This window comes from Aristolochia californica, unplaced genomic scaffold, assembly GCF_029961685.1.
Source record: "Aristolochia californica isolate CCGP_79_NKW_82.1479 unplaced genomic scaffold, dmAriCali1.0.hap1 SCAF_11, whole genome shotgun sequence".
NCBI classification, from domain to species: Eukaryota; Viridiplantae; Streptophyta; class Magnoliopsida; order Piperales; family Aristolochiaceae; genus Aristolochia; species Aristolochia californica.
In genome coordinates, this window is record NW_027181782.1 from 7,360,525 (window position 1) to 7,378,630 (window position 18,106).

General features: G+C 35.3%; 1 protein-coding gene across 1 annotated transcript; it reads right to left on the minus strand.

Annotated features, from left to right (window-relative positions):
- Window positions 1–13,617: 13,617 nt before the first annotated feature.
- On the minus strand, window positions 13,618–16,197 carry LOC137943552 (probable 2-oxoglutarate-dependent dioxygenase SLC1). The gene is made up of 5 exons (XM_068789040.1): window positions 15,951–16,197; window positions 15,543–15,811; window positions 15,197–15,444; window positions 14,042–14,366; window positions 13,618–13,863 (listed from the first exon to the last, which is right to left on the minus strand). The coding sequence occupies exons 1-5, from the start codon at window positions 16,195–16,197 to the stop codon at window positions 13,618–13,620; spliced, it is 1,335 nt and encodes a 444-aa protein (XP_068645141.1).
- Window positions 16,198–18,106: the final 1,909 nt, after the last annotated feature.

Sequence of the window (18,106 nt, forward strand, 5' to 3'; positions counted from 1 at the left end):
ACCTGTAAGTGTGTGCGATTTCTCTTTGTAAATTATTTCATCTTCATTGTAGATTACTACAACGGTAGAAGATAGGACGTAGTCTCACCTGGATGCGAACCTAGATAAATGTAGTTGTTATTTTGTTTTTCCTTCTTCTATGATTATTATTATTACTCTTGTTAGTGTGAAATTAGGGTGTCTAATTCCTAACATGTAGTCTTAAGGGCATTATGGACATTATAACATTATCTCAAAAACTATAAATAGAGACAATTGGCTTTAGGTAGAGCATTCAAGCTCTCTTCTCTTATCTTCTTCTTTTCTTCTCCTCTCCCTCTCTTACTTTGCTCAAGAGTCTAATCATGGGATCCTAAATTCAACACAAACGAATCTAAAATATGTTCTTTGTTTTGAAAAACTAGGCCAAATTGTAATGATAGAACTTCAACAAATTTGACCAAGTATAATTTTTTGGAGGATGACCACAATTTTCGGAGTTGACAATCCATAAGATACACAACGAAGTAAAAAAAAAATGTAAAACTTGATCACGACATCGAAGTAGGAAATTTTTGCATACCTTGAACGAACACATCACGGGGTGAGTAATTTTAACCAAAAATTTTCGATCAGAAGAGAAATTTGGCTAAAAAAATCGAATTTTAAGAGAAAAGGAAACTCAATTTACGTCATGGAGAGATAATAAGAGAGAAAACAGGAAAAAGGGAGAGATTTTTGGCATAATTGACCTTTGGCACTTTTGATATCGATATCTCCAAAAATATAGCTTAGAATAAAAAAAAATTGTTGCTAAAAAAACTTGACTCAAATTGCTTTAAAATCATACCTAATTTGACATTAAAATCTTCGTTCTTGAATCTCTTATGACCTCTTTATTTGCTTCATTCTGTAGTTTAACCCTTGTTGACTCCAATGTAAATACCTCCTTAAATATAGATTAATTTGACATAAAAGTTTCTCCTTCTAAAACTAAAATTTGATACTTTTGATCAAAGTATATTTTTATTCATGAAATATACTTATTTTGAGAGAAAGAATCTGATAGATTTCAGACTCTTTAATCTGGCCGAACTGAGTACTTTTTCTTCTTTGGCTAGCATGATCATTAACTCTTCCGAGATTGATATCTCCTTCTAGAAAACTCAGATTGAGAATTGATTGGATAGGTAAGAAAATACACTTACAGATATTTATTTTGTTGTTTAATTCTTCATATAAAGTCTCATTCTTGATGGTATAAAATTCCTCAAAAGTGAAGCTTCTTGCAATTGCTTAAACCTCTTTTGCAGTATAACCTTTGCTGCTTGAAATATCGATTTCTCTTTGTAGAAAACTACAATTGCCAAAATTATTTTTTTGAGTTGGAAATTAAACTCAGATATCTTAGCATCAAAATACAATTTTCAATATAAAGTATAGAGGTTCAAATGCAAAGAAACCAATGAATATTGGGACATAAAGTAAGAACAAAGATAATACGAACTTAAACTACTAGAAATGATTGATCAGAAAAGGATTACATTATCTTTGTGGTTGATTGAGTAAACACATAAAACCCGCTCTAATACCATTTTGAATCACTAAAAAAAAGAAATACTTCATTAACTTGTTGTAATTTGAGTACAATGAACCTTTATTTATAATAGAGGAAACAAGTAGACTGAAATTACAATTAAATTACCCTTATCGCAGTTACACCCAAAGTTAAACACTAAAAGATACGTCCTAGCACAAATGAACAACTAAATATAAATTGAAGACTAATATAACTACAACACCTTTAATTGTGACTCTCCTATGAGACTCCTATAAGACTCCACCATATTAATTTTGGCTTTGTGCAACTACTTGTTGTGAGAGTCATATAAACCTCTTCCATATTACTATTAAAGCCAACAAACATAAAATTTGAAGTTCATCTTCATCTTCATTTCGGGAGGGGGTTAGTCCGCGATGAACTTTAATTGAAGTGAAGAATTAAATTGAACTTAAATGAATTAATTCAACTTCAACTCATCCTTGGGTGTTGGTGTAGACGAGTTGAAGTGCACTGGAAAACAAATTCCAGTGTTAGTGCCCCCAAATCAAAAGTATGATATAAACAAGAGAATGATTAACCTTTTATAATACACTTAAATAGAACATATACCTAAACAAATAATTAACCAAAATAAACATGGTTACTACACTTATAAATGATTTAATGTGTAGTATTAAAATATGTTAATATCCTAATTAACGAAAAACTATATTATATTACTTAATGATTAAAATTTATAATAAATTAATACAATAATTTCGTGTGACTAGAATAAATTATTAAAAATTAATAAAAAAATAAAAATAACAGAAGCGAATATAATAAATAAATAAATAAATTATTTTTTAATAACATAAGATATATTTTAACATTTAAACTCACTAATTTAATAAAGTAATAAAAAAATTAATGTAATAAATAAATATATATATTTATCAATAACATAGTATATATTTTTATGTATTAATAATTAATAATTTATTGTCACAAAATTTAAAACCATTGGTTTAATTAATTATAGCAATGGGATAATTAAACCAAATTTTTTTATCAAATATTTATTTAATTTATTTAATTATGACTATTAAATCACTAATTTAATATAGTAATTATAAAATGAATATATTACATAAATAAAAATAATTATTTTATAAATAAAAAATATAAATTATTATTCTTATTACGATGGTTTAATTTTTCCTTAACTTAGGAAAAACTAAACCATCGTCTTCCTCACGGGGCACGTCATCTTCCTTAGCGGCGGGAGTACGGCGACAGAGGCGGTGCTTCGACGGTCCGCCGAGAGGGAGAAGAGAGGGAGGCCAAGAGAGAACCGAGAGGCTCGGCCTCCCGTGCTCAGCAACGGAGATCGAGAGGGAGAGGGAGGAAGGCCGACGGTTGGGGGGGGGTTTGCCTAGGAGAATGAATTAACGCGATTCACTTGAAGAGTAATTCATTCTACACTAACCCATTTATCTAATGAACTAGGTAATGCGGGGAGAATTCATTCTACTTCATTTTGGAGTAACCCCCTTTCATGCATCTACATGAACTTCTTCTTCGAAATGGGTATCAGTGTGGACAAGTTCGTGTGCACTAGAAAACAGTTTCCAGTGTTAGTGCCCTCAAATGAGAAAAATATAGAAAATAAGAGAATTAACAACTTGTAATAGTATACTTAATTAAAATATAATACTTAAACATTAAATTAGGTTAAACAAATATTATTACTACTCGAATAATTAATTTAATGTATAACTAACATATATTAATATACTAATTAGTTGAATTATATATTATATTATTTAATAATTATTGTTTATTGTACGTTAATACAGTAATTACGTGAGCCAATTAATTGTGCACATGATTAATTATAAAAAATAAATAAATAACCTTAAAAATAACATAAACAAATATAATACATTTAGTTATTAATTTATTGATAATATATGGTATTCTTTAACTTAAAAAAGTAATGATTAAACATGAAAAATCTATCAAATGCTAACTTTAACACACTATATATTTTTACATATTATTAATTAATAATATTTTTCCATTAAATTTAAAACCTTTGATTTTATGAATTTAAAAAATGAGTTAATTAAACCAAGTGCTTGAGTTAGCAATATTTAAATTACCACTATTAAATCACTAATACAATAGAGTAATTAAAAACAAATATGATTAATAAATAAAAAAATATTTTATTAATAACATAAGATGGATTTTTTACATGGTATTAATTAATAATATATTTTGACAAAATTAAAACTAATAAATTAATCAAATGCATAATTTAACTAAATTTTGTTTACCAGACTTAAATATCAAGTTTAATATAGTAATAAAATTTTTAAAAATATTAAATAAATACATATACAACTTTATTAATAACCTAAAAGAAAGATTATTCAAATACCAAGTTCGTGCCTTTAATATTAAAATCACCAAGTTAGAAGTTTAGTACATATGAACGACACCTTCAAAAGCATTAAGATACAACTATCATTTATCATTCTACATGGAAGTCGCTATGGCTTCTCGAAATTGTGCGGCTCATGTGGATTTTCAATGAATGTTGCCTTCGAAAGCTTGTTACTTGACTACCCTCATCCTCAAGACCATCGCTATCGTCACTGTCTGTATCATCCATTGCACCTAATTGGACCGCATCACCTCCTCCATCGAGCTCGCCACCCGAATCATCATCTTCATCTTCAAATAGATCATCGTAATCCTCTCCACGTATATAATTATGCAATATGTAATAAGCAAGTACAATATTTTTTGGATCTTAAAAAAAATGGAGGAACGCCTTTCAACATTTGAAATCGAGCTTTTAAAGCACCAAAAGTTTGCTCAATAGTATTCCGCAAAGATGAGTGTCTTCGGTTGAATAATTCTTTTTCATTTCTAGGAATATTATCTCCAAATTCTTGTAGATGATATCGAGTTCCTCGATATGGAACCAAAAATCCCGAAAGATTTGCATAACCAACATCGACTAGATAATATTTACTTATAATAGAAATTATAGTCCACATAAAATAATTGAAGATAAAATAGATAAAAAATAACTGCATAAAAATATATTATTTACCTTCAAGTACAAAGATTCTATCTCGGCGAGTCAATGCATCCTTCAGTACACGGGAATCAGCTACTGATCCCCCCCATCCAACAAGTACATATGTGAATTGCATGTCAAATGAACATGCTGCCATCACATTTTGCGATAGATAACCCTTTCTATTCCAGAACCTTTGTTGTTCTTCAAGTGGAATGTTCTCTTTGATATGAGTTCCATCAATAGCCCCAATACAATCCTAATTATACATTTTCAATTAATATTGACTAACTTTGTATATTAATCTAAAATTTTTGAGTTAGAGGAAGTAATGTTACCTTGAAGTACGGATAAAACATTGAACTGGTTAAAATCTTCGAGTGTGCACATTTCGAAGGCGTTTTGACATAATCAGAGTAAAGTTTGAGGATTGCATCCAACACCTTGTTGAAATACCTACTTATGTTTCAGTTCGATCTATCAAACATGTCTGCTGTGATACTATAAGATTGTTGTTGACCAACAATTAGGAGGAAATTTGCAAGTTGTTCTTAAACTGAGATGGTCTTTTGTGGCTGATAAAAACCCTCTAGTAGTATCTCTGACAATTTGTGAAATACTATTTGATTCATCCTATAAACTTTCCAAAATTTAACTGGTGATTTGTTTAGTGCATTTTGAAAATACAATGGACCGTTAATCCCACAAGAATGTGGTACACGTTTGTTGCAATGGCAGAGATAGTATCTTCCCATGGAGAAAAAGAAAGTTGTGAATGCAATAATTGTTGCAATCTTTTCTTCGTCTGTCATAATGTCCATGGAAATCTACAAATTCAATCGCCTAAAAGTCATAAACACAAATAAACATCAATCTTCAATCATAACCTATTTGCAATCACACCTATACACAACCATATTCATCCACAATCCCACATCCTACCTTCTATTACATCCCTATGCAACCATATCCATTTAATTGTCCACATCCATACTCATCCACCATATTCATCCATGCAATATATTAACACAACAATCACGTAAAATAAAAATATTAACCACACTAATAAGTCTTACAACGTCATAATTCAAACATCATACCAAATACATAAAAATATTCCAAAAGAAGATAAGTGTACTTAAAACGCATTACAAATAGTTTGTTGTACAATATTTAAGCCTCTCGACCCGCTCTTCCATCGTCATCTCCGTAAACATGCCTTTCTTACTTAGCGTATCCAACCATACAGGAGCACGAAACTTTAAGTCTATAGACAAGTCCGGGATTTCCATGAGGGCTTTGACCCAATCTCTTTCAATATCGCCCTCTTTAGACTTGATGACATCCTTCAATGTCTGAACAATTTTCTTCATTGCATCAAGGAATCTACTAGTATCATCACCGAACATTTCGCTTCTCTTTCTAGGATGACTTGAAGATGATCGATTACTTCTTCGAGATTGATAAGCTATCGACTCATTCCCGCTAAAGATGACGATGGAGTATCCCTAACAATATCAACACCCTCGGGCTCAAGCATCGACACATGTTTTGACTCACGGATGAGTACATCGCCCTGATCTAAAAGGGTTACACTTCCTGACCCCATGGCTATTGCGTTTCCCACCACCACAACCAATTTTTCGTATAGGGGGCAGCCTTCATGTCTATACTTCTCAGCATCTCTATGCTCCTACAAGAATAAAACATCCTTTAGATGTCTTGGAATAGAGTTATAGTAATACAGAAAACATAAAAAATATTTTATAGTATATCATGATTTACTGACCTTTATGTAGTCAAGCCATATCGAATTACATGCAGTAGCTCGTTGTGTGGTTGCATCCCAACCGAACCCCCTAGTGTTGATATAACTCGTTACCGTTTGGTATGTTTTCTTCCATGATCTTGTTCGATTCTTAAGCTGCTCAACAATTATTTTATTAACTGCATCTTCATTGAACTTATTAATATAGCCCATATATACCTCATGCTTCCAAACCCCATTAGGCAACTTGTTCCCTATATTGACCTGCTTGACCAAGGGATCGAGCATTTTGCTGTCATCTTCGAAGGTCCAAATGTCATATGATCGAGCAGTTTGTTGTCTTCTTACAACCATTTATAATCTAAATCCGAGATGGTCCTCATGGAAATTTTTTTATCAGACAACCTTTACACGTCACAGAAACACAAACCACAAAAAATAGAATACCATGCGGTGGATATTTAAACCACCTGGATCTCCTCACCACATGGACAAAACATTCCATAACACTTCAAAAATTCTCAAAAACATTCTAAAATATTTCAAAATTAACCAAACTACTTTCACTACTGTAGCTGTATTAAACAATGCAAAAACATACACATCAAGTCCAAATTCATCGAACACCCGGGGTAGAGCTCCATATGACTTCGCAGTCACTACGAACTGTACCTCGTCAGTGATGGGGGTCAGGTTTCATTAGCTAATGGACGCTCGTGTAGGTGACTCAGCCTTGTTTGAATTGGACTAAAAAAAACCCTAATAAACCCTAAACCCTAAACGCCCTAAACCCTATCACCTCCTAAACTCTAAACCCTATACACTAATTCTAGAACTTAAAACCCTAAATCCTAGACCCTCTCCGTAGACATTAAAAACACAAAAAGCCCCTAACCCTAAACCCTATCATCCAATAAACCTAAACCCTAAATGTTTTTGAAAAAACCTAATTCCAGGGCCTAAACCCTAATTCCAAAACTTAAACCCCAAAAATACCATCAATCCTTAACCCTAAACCCTAAACCCTAATTCTAGAACCCTTAAATACCGAGCACCAAACCTTAAAAAAAAAACCTAAACCTAATCAAGAATTTATACCCTAAACCGTAACCCAAAATTCCATAATTATGCACAAATAACCCCAAATTAGGCACTGAAACTAAAATTAAATCAAATACAACACTAATTTAATCGAAAAAGTAGGGTTTAGTCACACCTTCTGAAATTTGGGGAAAACCGAATCCGAAGGGTGAAATCGAAGTCGAATGGAGAAATCGATGACTAATCGAAGTAGAAATTAAGCAACTGATGCCTAAATGTCAAAATCGAAGACAATCAAAATCGAAATGGGGGAAATCGAACAAAATCTGAAGGCATTTTTGGGGGAAAAGAGAATAGCGAGAGGGAGAAGGGAGTGGGAGGCCGAAAGGGAGAAGAGAAGTAGAAGAGAGAGAGAAGAGAGGGAGGTTGAGAGGGATAAGAGGGAGGGAGAAGCGAGAGAGGGAGACTGGAGAGTGAGTCCTTGAGAAGAGAGGGAGCAAAGACCTCAGGGGCGCAGGGAGACGAGAGAGAAGGTGCGGGAGAGGGTGAAAAAAATGAAATGGAGAAGAAACCGAGAGACGGAGGCCAGAGAGCTAGTCTGAGAGAAGAGAGGGAGCAGAGACCTTGGGGGAGCAGGGAGACGAGAGAGGGGGAAAAAAAGTCGCGGTTCGAACCCCGACGTTTAATTCATCTGGATGATTGACAATTTTGGGTGGAAACCAGATTCCATAAATTATAACGTGGAGATGATGTTCATCTTCATCTTAGTCATCAAGATGACTTGAAGTCTGGCACTCCACTAACGATGTTAGGAGATGAATTGAGTAATGCGGCTGAAGTTCATATTCTGTGTCAAGTTGACTAACGCCCTCTAAAAGATTGGGTAAAAACACACACAACCAAATACTTTAGCAGGAAGTTAATGAGACAATTTAAGCCACCATGAATGAGTGCAAGAATGAGAGAGGTTCAATGCATTCAAGACCAAAACCCAAGAGAGAGAGAAAGAGAGACCCAAGGCAATATGACGAACTTTTGATGTATAGAATGAATGAATTTATAGGTTTTGAAAAATCCTTAATTGAGAAATAAAATCTCAAGGTCATTTTCTAGATAGGTATCATCTAGGTGTCTTGAAAAAATTATATTCATTAATACTAATCAATGTTTAATCATTCATTTCTTCTCCCATTAATTTTGGATCTTGATTTCCTTCATGTAATTGATTGGTTTGGACATAATTGTTGTCCTTTGATTGAGTGATTTGAGATAATTTGTCTCCTTTATTGATTAGGGTAGATTGACCATGATTTGTAGGAGATCCTTGAGTATATTTGGAAGGTTGTACTGGAACCCACATGTGAGAGATTGTAGGAATGGATTTGTCAAAAACCATGCATGAGGACATCCTCCTTTGTGTGGATGTTACCGTTGCGTGGTTTTGCATGGGTGACATGTGCCCTTTGATTCTTGTGCTACTTTTGTATGAGCTTGGTTTTCCTTTGTATTTATGGTCTTTGGTGTAGCTTGGAATAATGCATCCTCTTGTGCATGTCTTTGTGTGTTGATATGTTTTTGCTTCTTATCATTCCCCCTCAAGTTGAACTGAGAGGTTGACCGAACATTCAACTTGGTGGTAAGTAATTGAAACTGATTGGAAGTGTAGAATTTAGGACTCCTTCATATTGATCTTGAGCCAAAAAGGGAGAGGAAGAAGAGAAGAAGAGAGACTCTAGCGATCGGATTCAAAGAGAAGGGAGAGGAGAGTTTGGATAAGATTGAGAAATGAGGAGAGAACTTAATACTCTACCTCTTAGCCTTGGGCCTTTATTTATAGTTTTTACAATGCCCTTATAGCTATAATATTACAAGAGAAGAAACATAAATAGACAAGTAATTACATCTTCATGTCATCTTTATGAGAAGTCTTCTTATTTACCAATATGCCACCTCTTGGACATGTGAGTTTTCTTCCTTGGATGTGTGGCCTTGATCCCATCTTCTAACACCCCCTCAAGTTGGAGGAGAGAAAACATTGTAAATACCCAACTTGCCACATATAAAAGATAAGATCTTAGACATAACCGGTTTAATAAGAATATCTGCTACTTGCTCTAATGATGAAACATGTTTGAGGAAGATTATATTTGCTTGAAATTTCTCCCGCATAAAGTGGTAGCCTACCTCAATGTGTTTGATCATTTCATGGAAGACTGGATTCGAAGTGATATGAATAACTGCTTGGTTATCACAATATAGATCCATAGAACCTCATTTATAAAATCCTAATTCGGTAAGTAGGGACCTGATTCATAGGAGTTCATTGATTGTGAGAGCCATAGTCCTGTATTATGCTTCTAAATTAGATATCGCAACCATATTTTGCTTCTTGCTTCTCCATATAACCAGGTTTCCTCCAACAAGAGTGCAATATCCAAAAGTGGGTTTCCTATCATCAGGTGATCCAACCCAATTTGCATTTGAGAAACCTTCAATGTTGAAGTGGCAATTTTTCTTATAAAGTAATCCTCTTGCTGGGTCTCCTTTTAAGTATTGTAATATCCTTTCCAAGGCTTGCCAATGGGTAAGTTATGGTTTATGCATTTGTTGACTCACAACACTTACGACATATGATGTATCTGGTCTAGTTACTATGAGGTACATAAGTTTGTCGATTAGTCTTTAATATTTGCCAATATCAATATCTTCTCAGATGGGTGGCACCCCATCATTCCCATTTCTTTGAGGAGGTCCAAGACATACTTCCACTAAGATAATATTATCCCATACTTGGACTGACGACCTTTTAAGCCCAAAAAATAATTTAGAAGTCCAAGATCTTTAGTTTTAAATTCATGACTTATCATGTTTTTGACTTCTTGTATGCTATTCACATCATTGCCTGTAAAGACAATATTATCAACATACATAGCCAATAATTTTTTTCTTTCAAAGTATCTTTAATAAATACCGAATGATCTACTGAGTACTGATGAAATCCAAACCGTAGTAGTTCTTGGCTAAGTTTATCAAACTAGCCCCAAGGGGATTGTTTAAGCCCATATAAGGACTTATTTAAGTGACATAAGGATTCCCCCTCAACCACATAACCAGGTGGTTAAATCATATAAATTTCCTCACATATATCACATTTTAAAAAAACATTTTTGACATCGAGTTGATAGACGGATCTTTTATAGTTAGTTGTAAGTGATAACAAGATACGTATCAAATTTAACTTGTCAATAGGAGAGAATGTCTCCTCATAATCCACTTCATAACATTGAGTGTACCCTCTAGCAACAAGGCGGGCCTTAAGGCGAGCAACAGACCTATTCGGATTATGTTTGACGGACCCACCGATTTTTTACCTGTCGGAAGTTGTGCTAAGTTCCATGTCTGATTTTCATATAAGGCTTGCATTTCCTCATCCATAACCTCCTTCCATCTTGATAGGACTACAAAATAGATATGGAAGAAAGATTTGCAATGAATTGATAACACGTGGAAGACAACCAATGGTGAGACATAAAGTTGGAGATAGGATGAGAAGTAGTGCAAGTACGAGGTTCTTTTGTTAGAGCAATGGGCCGAGTATCAAACTGTGGACCAAATGGAATAGGGGAAGAAGAACTGACCTCGGTAGGATCCAAAAACATCCTTAGGTGTGGTGTCGATCAATGCTTCAAGGGGCGGAGTGACAACGACATTAAAGGGCACAAATGGACGAGGAGTGTCAGGAGGGAATGAAAGACCCAAAGGAGCATCATTTGAAGAATAGAATAAGGTGTCCTAAAAAAGGCCACATCCCTAGACACAAATAATTGTTGAAGGGTCGGATTATAACATATATAACCTTTTTGGGTGCAAGAGTAACCCAAGAAAATGAACTTCATAGAATGAGGAGCAAGTTTAGTTTTCTGAGGAGATGTGAGATGGACAAAACAAGCACACCCAAAGACTTTTATGGGAAGAGAAAATGAGTCTTCACTAGGGAAATAATATAGAATATGGAGTCTTATGACCAAGTACAGATGAAAGCAACCTATTGATAAGGAAACATGCCGTAAATATGACATAAAGTCAATAAAAGTAGGGTACCTTCATGGAGTAGAAGAGACCCCGGGTAACCTCAAGGATTTAGAATATAGGACTCCTTCATAATGATCTTCGCCAAACAGGGATAGGAGAAGAAGAAGTGAAGAAGAGAAGAAGAGTGAAAGGAGAGAGAGTTTAGAGATAAACTTCCAAGAGAAGGGAGAGGAGAGTTTGGACGAATTTGAGAAGAAAACAAAGAACTTTATGTCCCTCTTTTCCTCTTCTTTCTCTCCCTTGGTTTCTTCTCTCCTCTCTTTCTCAAAAGCTTGAGTTCCTCTCTTATCTCCTCTCTCCCAAGAGCTAGAGTTCCTCTTTTCTCTACACTCTCCCAAGAGTTAGAGTTCCTCTCTTTTCTCCTTCCCCTGAGATTTCTTGTATTTATCTATAGACCCAAGAAATCAACAAAATTTTAAATTTCATTGCTATTCTTAGTCATTTTTACCAAGAAATGTATACATTTCTCGATGATTTTTTATTTCACTAAGATAGATCAGTAAAGTTTTTCATTTTTTAAAATATTTCACTGCTATTCTCGAAAAATTCTTTCACCAAGAAACATATACATTTTTTAGTGACTTTTAATTTCATTGAGAATAAGCGGTTTCTACTATTAAACGAAAATCTTTTCTTAATGAAATTTTAAAATCACCAAGAAATACTTAGTATTCTCAAAAAAATTAATTATGCCAAGAAAAGTGTATAGTTTTTATTGACAAAATTGATATTTGTCAAGAAATGTGGCTTTTGTTGGCAAAATTAATTTTATTGAGAAAAATCTTCGAGAAAGGTCAGTTTTTTTGTAGTGATACTAAATATGTTAAAATCTAATAGGACAATATGCAAGAGAAGGTGGTGGAGGTTGGCACAAGTGTTATTTATGAAAACCACTTGGAGATTGTGTCTCATATATTGGATGTCAGACTTAGCAGTGTGAAGGAGATGGGTCTTGGTGTGCCTTATCATTTGAACCTCAAGGCTCAAGTTCACACATTACTCTGGCAAGTACAACAAACTTAGAGCAAACAAATGCAGAATTGGCAGAAAAAGGGAAATATTGTGTGTCAATAAGTGAAATAGATAGACCAACGTACGACTTAGATGTCTTAGATAAGATAGTTGATAGTTGCTAGTGGCAAATTCTCTGCTAGATCTGATGATACTTCCTCTGCACACCCAAATAGTGGCTTCAAAGATATTTCGTTTTAGCCTTTTTCAATCTCTTAAAATTTTTGACACTCCATCATTGTTTGCATACTAATGGACATTTTTATATAAATAAAATTGTTTTGGAATTTTTTACTGGTCCCATTATCTGTAGATTTTATGTTATATTTTATATTATAATAAAAATATTTAAAATTAAAAAAGACTTTAGCAGTGGAATAAAATTAACTGAGAATTTAAAAAACAATATAAACTAAACATTTTTGCTAGTGAACATGTTTTCACCGGCAAAAAGGGAAAAACTTCATGCCAATGGAAATTAAATTTTCATGTAAAAAATTATATTATATGTGGAGGCTTGTTGCTTAGTTGTATCTTCATGTTGACATGCCGTGCAAGAATTGGTTGGTTATATGTGGAAGTTAGCTAGAGAGGCTAATCACACAACCGGTTTTGGAGTTACGATTAGTCTCACATGAATCAATAATTAAAAAAATCATATGCTCATTAGTTGGGATGGGACCTCTTAACTATGGATGATTATTTTAGCATCAATTTGAACTTAATTTTATTATAGTATGAATGAAGGTATTTTAATGTGAGGGCATAGTCTCATATGAATCAAGAAAATATTAGAAAGAGACATCAACTTGGTTAGTTACTTTGGTATTGATTAAGACCCAACTTTAATAAATCTAAGTAGTGAGCTTGTTAGAGGTGCATTGAAAGAATTGTTATAGTGTGTGAGGTTGAGGTATGAGTAGCTCTACTTTTGGTGTTTATGATAAAGACTCTAGTGAGTTAGAAAAAAGAGAATGAGGAAATATTTCCAACCTAACATCCTTTCCAAACTATGATAGCTTTTGCAGACAGCGGCGAATGGACCAAAACTTGAAGGAAATTGGAGGAATAAAATGGTGTTTCTCCAACTCAGCTCAATTTGATACAGTCGAGAAAACTCTTTGTCCTGTCCTTACCAGCGGTTATGTATTTGAGGAAGGTGGGGAAATCGGTGTCCTTGTAACGTCGTGGGTTTTCTTCGTTGATGAGTGCCGTCGAAGGACTGATCACACTGCTGTAAGGAAGACTATGCAAAGAAGCGACAGAGATTCGGGACTTTGCTGGGTTGACGAGGACCCGGTGTAGCACGCTTTTGTACCTTCCATTGCTAAATACCTGGTTGCATTCAAATTACAATGGATCGGTCACTGAAATATGAGGATAATCACAGAAACTAAATAACAGTTGAACAGTTTTCAACCTGGAACGAAACCCGGGCGTCTTTCACTCGCGGAAACGAAGGAGATGCGAGGTCGGAGAAGAGAAAATGAAGAGTATCGAAAAGAAATCAAACCTCAAGATGGTCGCCAACGTTGATGACAAATGAATTAGGCAACGGTTCAACAGTCACCCATGCGCCTTTGGATTGAATCTGGAGGCCCTGGACAGAGTCTTGGAGGAGGACGGTGAGGAAGCCGTAGTCAGTATGGGGTGGCATGCCAAGAGTGAGATCAGGCTCTGGACAACAAGGGTAGCAGTTGAGAACCATTAGCTGGCTGCCATTTTCAAATTCTTTTAAAATTGTTTCGTCTTCCACCAGCCCTAAGCTCTCCAGAATGGCCCCCGCAAGCTTGACAAACAAGGATCTTGTCTCTTTTGCGTACGCTATCGCATTCTGCCTGTTACAAACCATTACTCGATTGGGTTAGTACTTAGTCTAGATGCCGCCATTGTTAAAGATTCATTTTGACAAAAAAAAAACTATGGAATTGCCAATTCTGCAATGGAAGTTGGAAAGTTTACTCATAGCTGTTTCAGCAAGTCGCAACAGTGGCTGTCAGGGGTTGTGAATTTAGTTTATCACATTCCTCTGTCGAAATTTAATGCGTCAACTGCTACCGCGGGGATGAAACCCGGACGCAGAGCTGATCGAGAAGTCTTTTGGTGAAAACATTCTTTTTTAGTGAAATTATTCAACCCAGAGAAAAGAAAAGCCGAATTAGGATTAACTGCATTTTAAACTTGAACTACTTTTCTTTTTATAGAAAAATTATTTAACCCGAGAAGAAAGCGGAAATTATCAGAGCCTTCATTTCAAGGTACTCTATCACGATCCTCGATCGATCGTTAACCCTCTCATAACAGACATGAGGCAATACATTTTCAGTACTCCTTGAAGTACCCATCGAATACATGTTTAGTACTCCTGAACTAATATGAATCATGAAGAAAAACTGCACTATTTGAAAGAAAACATTTTTCAAGAATATAAACGAAAGCAAACACGAATGCAAGAAGGAAAAAAAAGAAGAGAGTTTCCAATAACGAAGAAAAGGTGGAGAAGCCATACTGGTGAGCCCAGAAAAATGGCCGTGCAAGTTTAGGGACAAAACATTGGTTAATTTATAAGGAATTTTACAACATGGGGAGAGGACAATGCAGGATGGAGAAGTGATCACGAATCACGACATTGGTGAGTATCGTGATTCGTCTCGTATAAATTATTTACCTGAATTCTCTAGGAGATGAAGGCCATTGTGGGAAGACTTCAGGCAGCGGTGGACAGTTGAGTTTCAAAAAATCCCTCCAGCAAAAGACTCCGTCTTTGTTCTGATTCCAGCTTGTTCCATATCTTACAGGGGCAGACATATCGTTCGACATGTATTTAGCTCTCTCATCGAAAGGAAGCTCGAAGAAGCATCGGCTAGCATCAATCATAGAACGTACGACGTCGTCGGAAATCCCATGATTTATCACCTACCAATAAAAACGAAAAAACCTTACATATGTTTAATGAGCCCAAATCCTCGCGAGTCTAATCGAATCAAAACGATGCATTTAACTAGCCTAGCTACCTGGAAGAACCCGTACTCCTCACAAGCTTTGGCGAGAGATTCAAGAGCTATAGACCGTTTGCAAGTATAAAACTCAGCAAAATCAATGACTGGGAGCTTCATCTTCATTCCTTGTGTGCGACCATCTCTTTCCCTCGGCCGATCAGCAAAGGGTAGCACATACTTGCTGGGAATACTGGTTATGCCACTGTCGCAGAGATGTCTAACTCCTTTCTTGTAACGGTTCTCGTCCGTTTCAATGCCAACAGTAGACGCAGAAACCATTGGCACTGGCATTTAGACACCCACGTGAAGAAAGAAACTAAGAACAAGAGAAGGAGAGAAAGAAACTAGTATCTTGATCTCAATTCTTAACTACGAATACTCAAAGCAAGAAATTGTGTTTAAATAGAGGAAGCAGCGACGCACAACAGTTCCAGGACTTTGAAAACCGGCCTTCTTGGGTTTGCGGGATTCCCATGACCAGTTCCCTTCCACCAGGCTGTTGACTTGCTAGGTGAGTCAAGCGGGTAACGCGAAGTGGACCCACAGTCGCAAAATTCAACGATCCAGGGTCTGCCCTTTCCTCAACGGCAGACAGCATGAATGGGGTGAAAGCCATAAGAAGCTGACTTTTTGTGTTCATCATAGATCTGATCGTCTCCCATTCCACCATTGGAGCTTCTTCTACTTTGGCGGGTCCATGGAAGCATCCTCTTTTTTATTTTAAGGTGACTTCTTTTTTATAGGGGTTAACAAATACTAGAGGTTCTTTCCAAATCCTACGAGGCTTCTATCTAATCGAGTCAAACCGAGTTAAACTTCGTTCTTGTTCATCCCAAAACGGCTAGTATTCTTTCCAGGATCCTTTTCATCTTCAATCCTTATGAACCTTAATATCCTAAATGATGGAGAAGCTGATATTTGAAGTATATATTACATAAAATTACACAAACATTTTAAGAAACTGACTCTTTCAAATGGAAACGCAACTACTGCAGAAATTAACAGGGACAGGCTAGGTTTTGCGTTCCACTTGGATCCTCATATGCATGTATAATCCAATTGTGTTCAACTTGTTGGGTTTTCCAGTTATCTCTTAAAACATCAAGAAGTACAATGTGATAAAATAGAATATCGGTTTTATCTTTTCTGAATGAATTTCTCTTTGATTTACAACATAATATAGTACAAGGAGAGAATTTGGAAGATAACAAACTGTTCTTCCTAATTTCATGGAGGACGATCCATGCCAGAAGGAAACAACTCATACTACCATAAATGATCTTTCCTTCTTCCATTTAACATCTCACGCTAAAACTCCCCATCAATTTGGTGCATAGAAATCTGTCATACCCAACTTGTCGATTGAGGTGCAGAAGGTCTTGCTACAAACAAGTTTTGTAAGTACATCTGTCAGTTGATCTTCAGACTTAACAAATGGGAATCAAATTATTTTTGCTTCAAGATTTTGTTTGATGAAATGTCTATCTACCTCAACATGTTTGGTTCGATCATGTGGACTAGGTTATGAGAAATATCAATGACTGCCTTTTTATCACAAAATAAGTTCATTTTGGTACTGGGAGCAAATCCAATCTCAGTTATCAATCTTTTAAGCCAAAGTAGTTCACAAAGTCTCTTGGCCATTCCTCTAAACTCGGCTTCAGCACTGCATAATGACACTAGCTTTTGTTTCTTGCTTCTCCATTGGACTAAATTGCCTCCTACGAATGTAAAATATCCCAAGGTGGACTTTCTATCAACAGTATTCCCAACCCAATCTGTTCATCTGTGTATCCATCAATTGTTCCTGAATTCTAGAGATCTCTTCAATGTCATCTTCTATAATAATCATGTCATCCACATAGATTATTAAAGTTATTACCTTTTCCCAGTCAATGTTTCAGATTTCTGAGTTGCTTCATTTGAAGCCATATTTTTTCATAACTAAGTTAAACCTACCAAACCATGCACAAGGTGATTGTTTTAGCCAATATAATGCACGATGCAACTTACACACAATCTTAGTTTATGAGAAAGTAGAATATCCTAGTGGGATATCCATGTAGACTCCCTCTTCCAGATTACCATGAAGAAAGGTATTCTTTAAGTCAAATTGATGCCACGACCAATCTAGGTTTGCTGCAAGGGACTACAATACTCGAGCAATATTCAATTTTGAGATTGGTGAGAAAGTTTCTTGGTAATCAATGTCATATGTCCATGTATATCCTTTCGGCACAAGTCTTACTTTATATCTTTCGATGCAGTTGTTTGCCTCGTGCTTAATGGAGAAGATCCATCTACATCCGACTATTTTATTTCCTTTTGATAATGAAACCAAAGTCCATTTATTTTTATATTTTTGTAGAGCCTCCATTTCTTGTTTTATGACTTGAATCCACTCTGGATCGGTTAAGGCTTCTTGTATTCCATTGGGAGTGTTGTATGAGGATAATGTATGCACAAACACTTTAAGAGATTCGCACAATCTTTGGGTAGATATGTAATTCACAATTGGGTGTTTGAACTTCTTTTCCCAAGATCAGGGGAGTATCAATTTGGTTGTTTGCCACGATTGT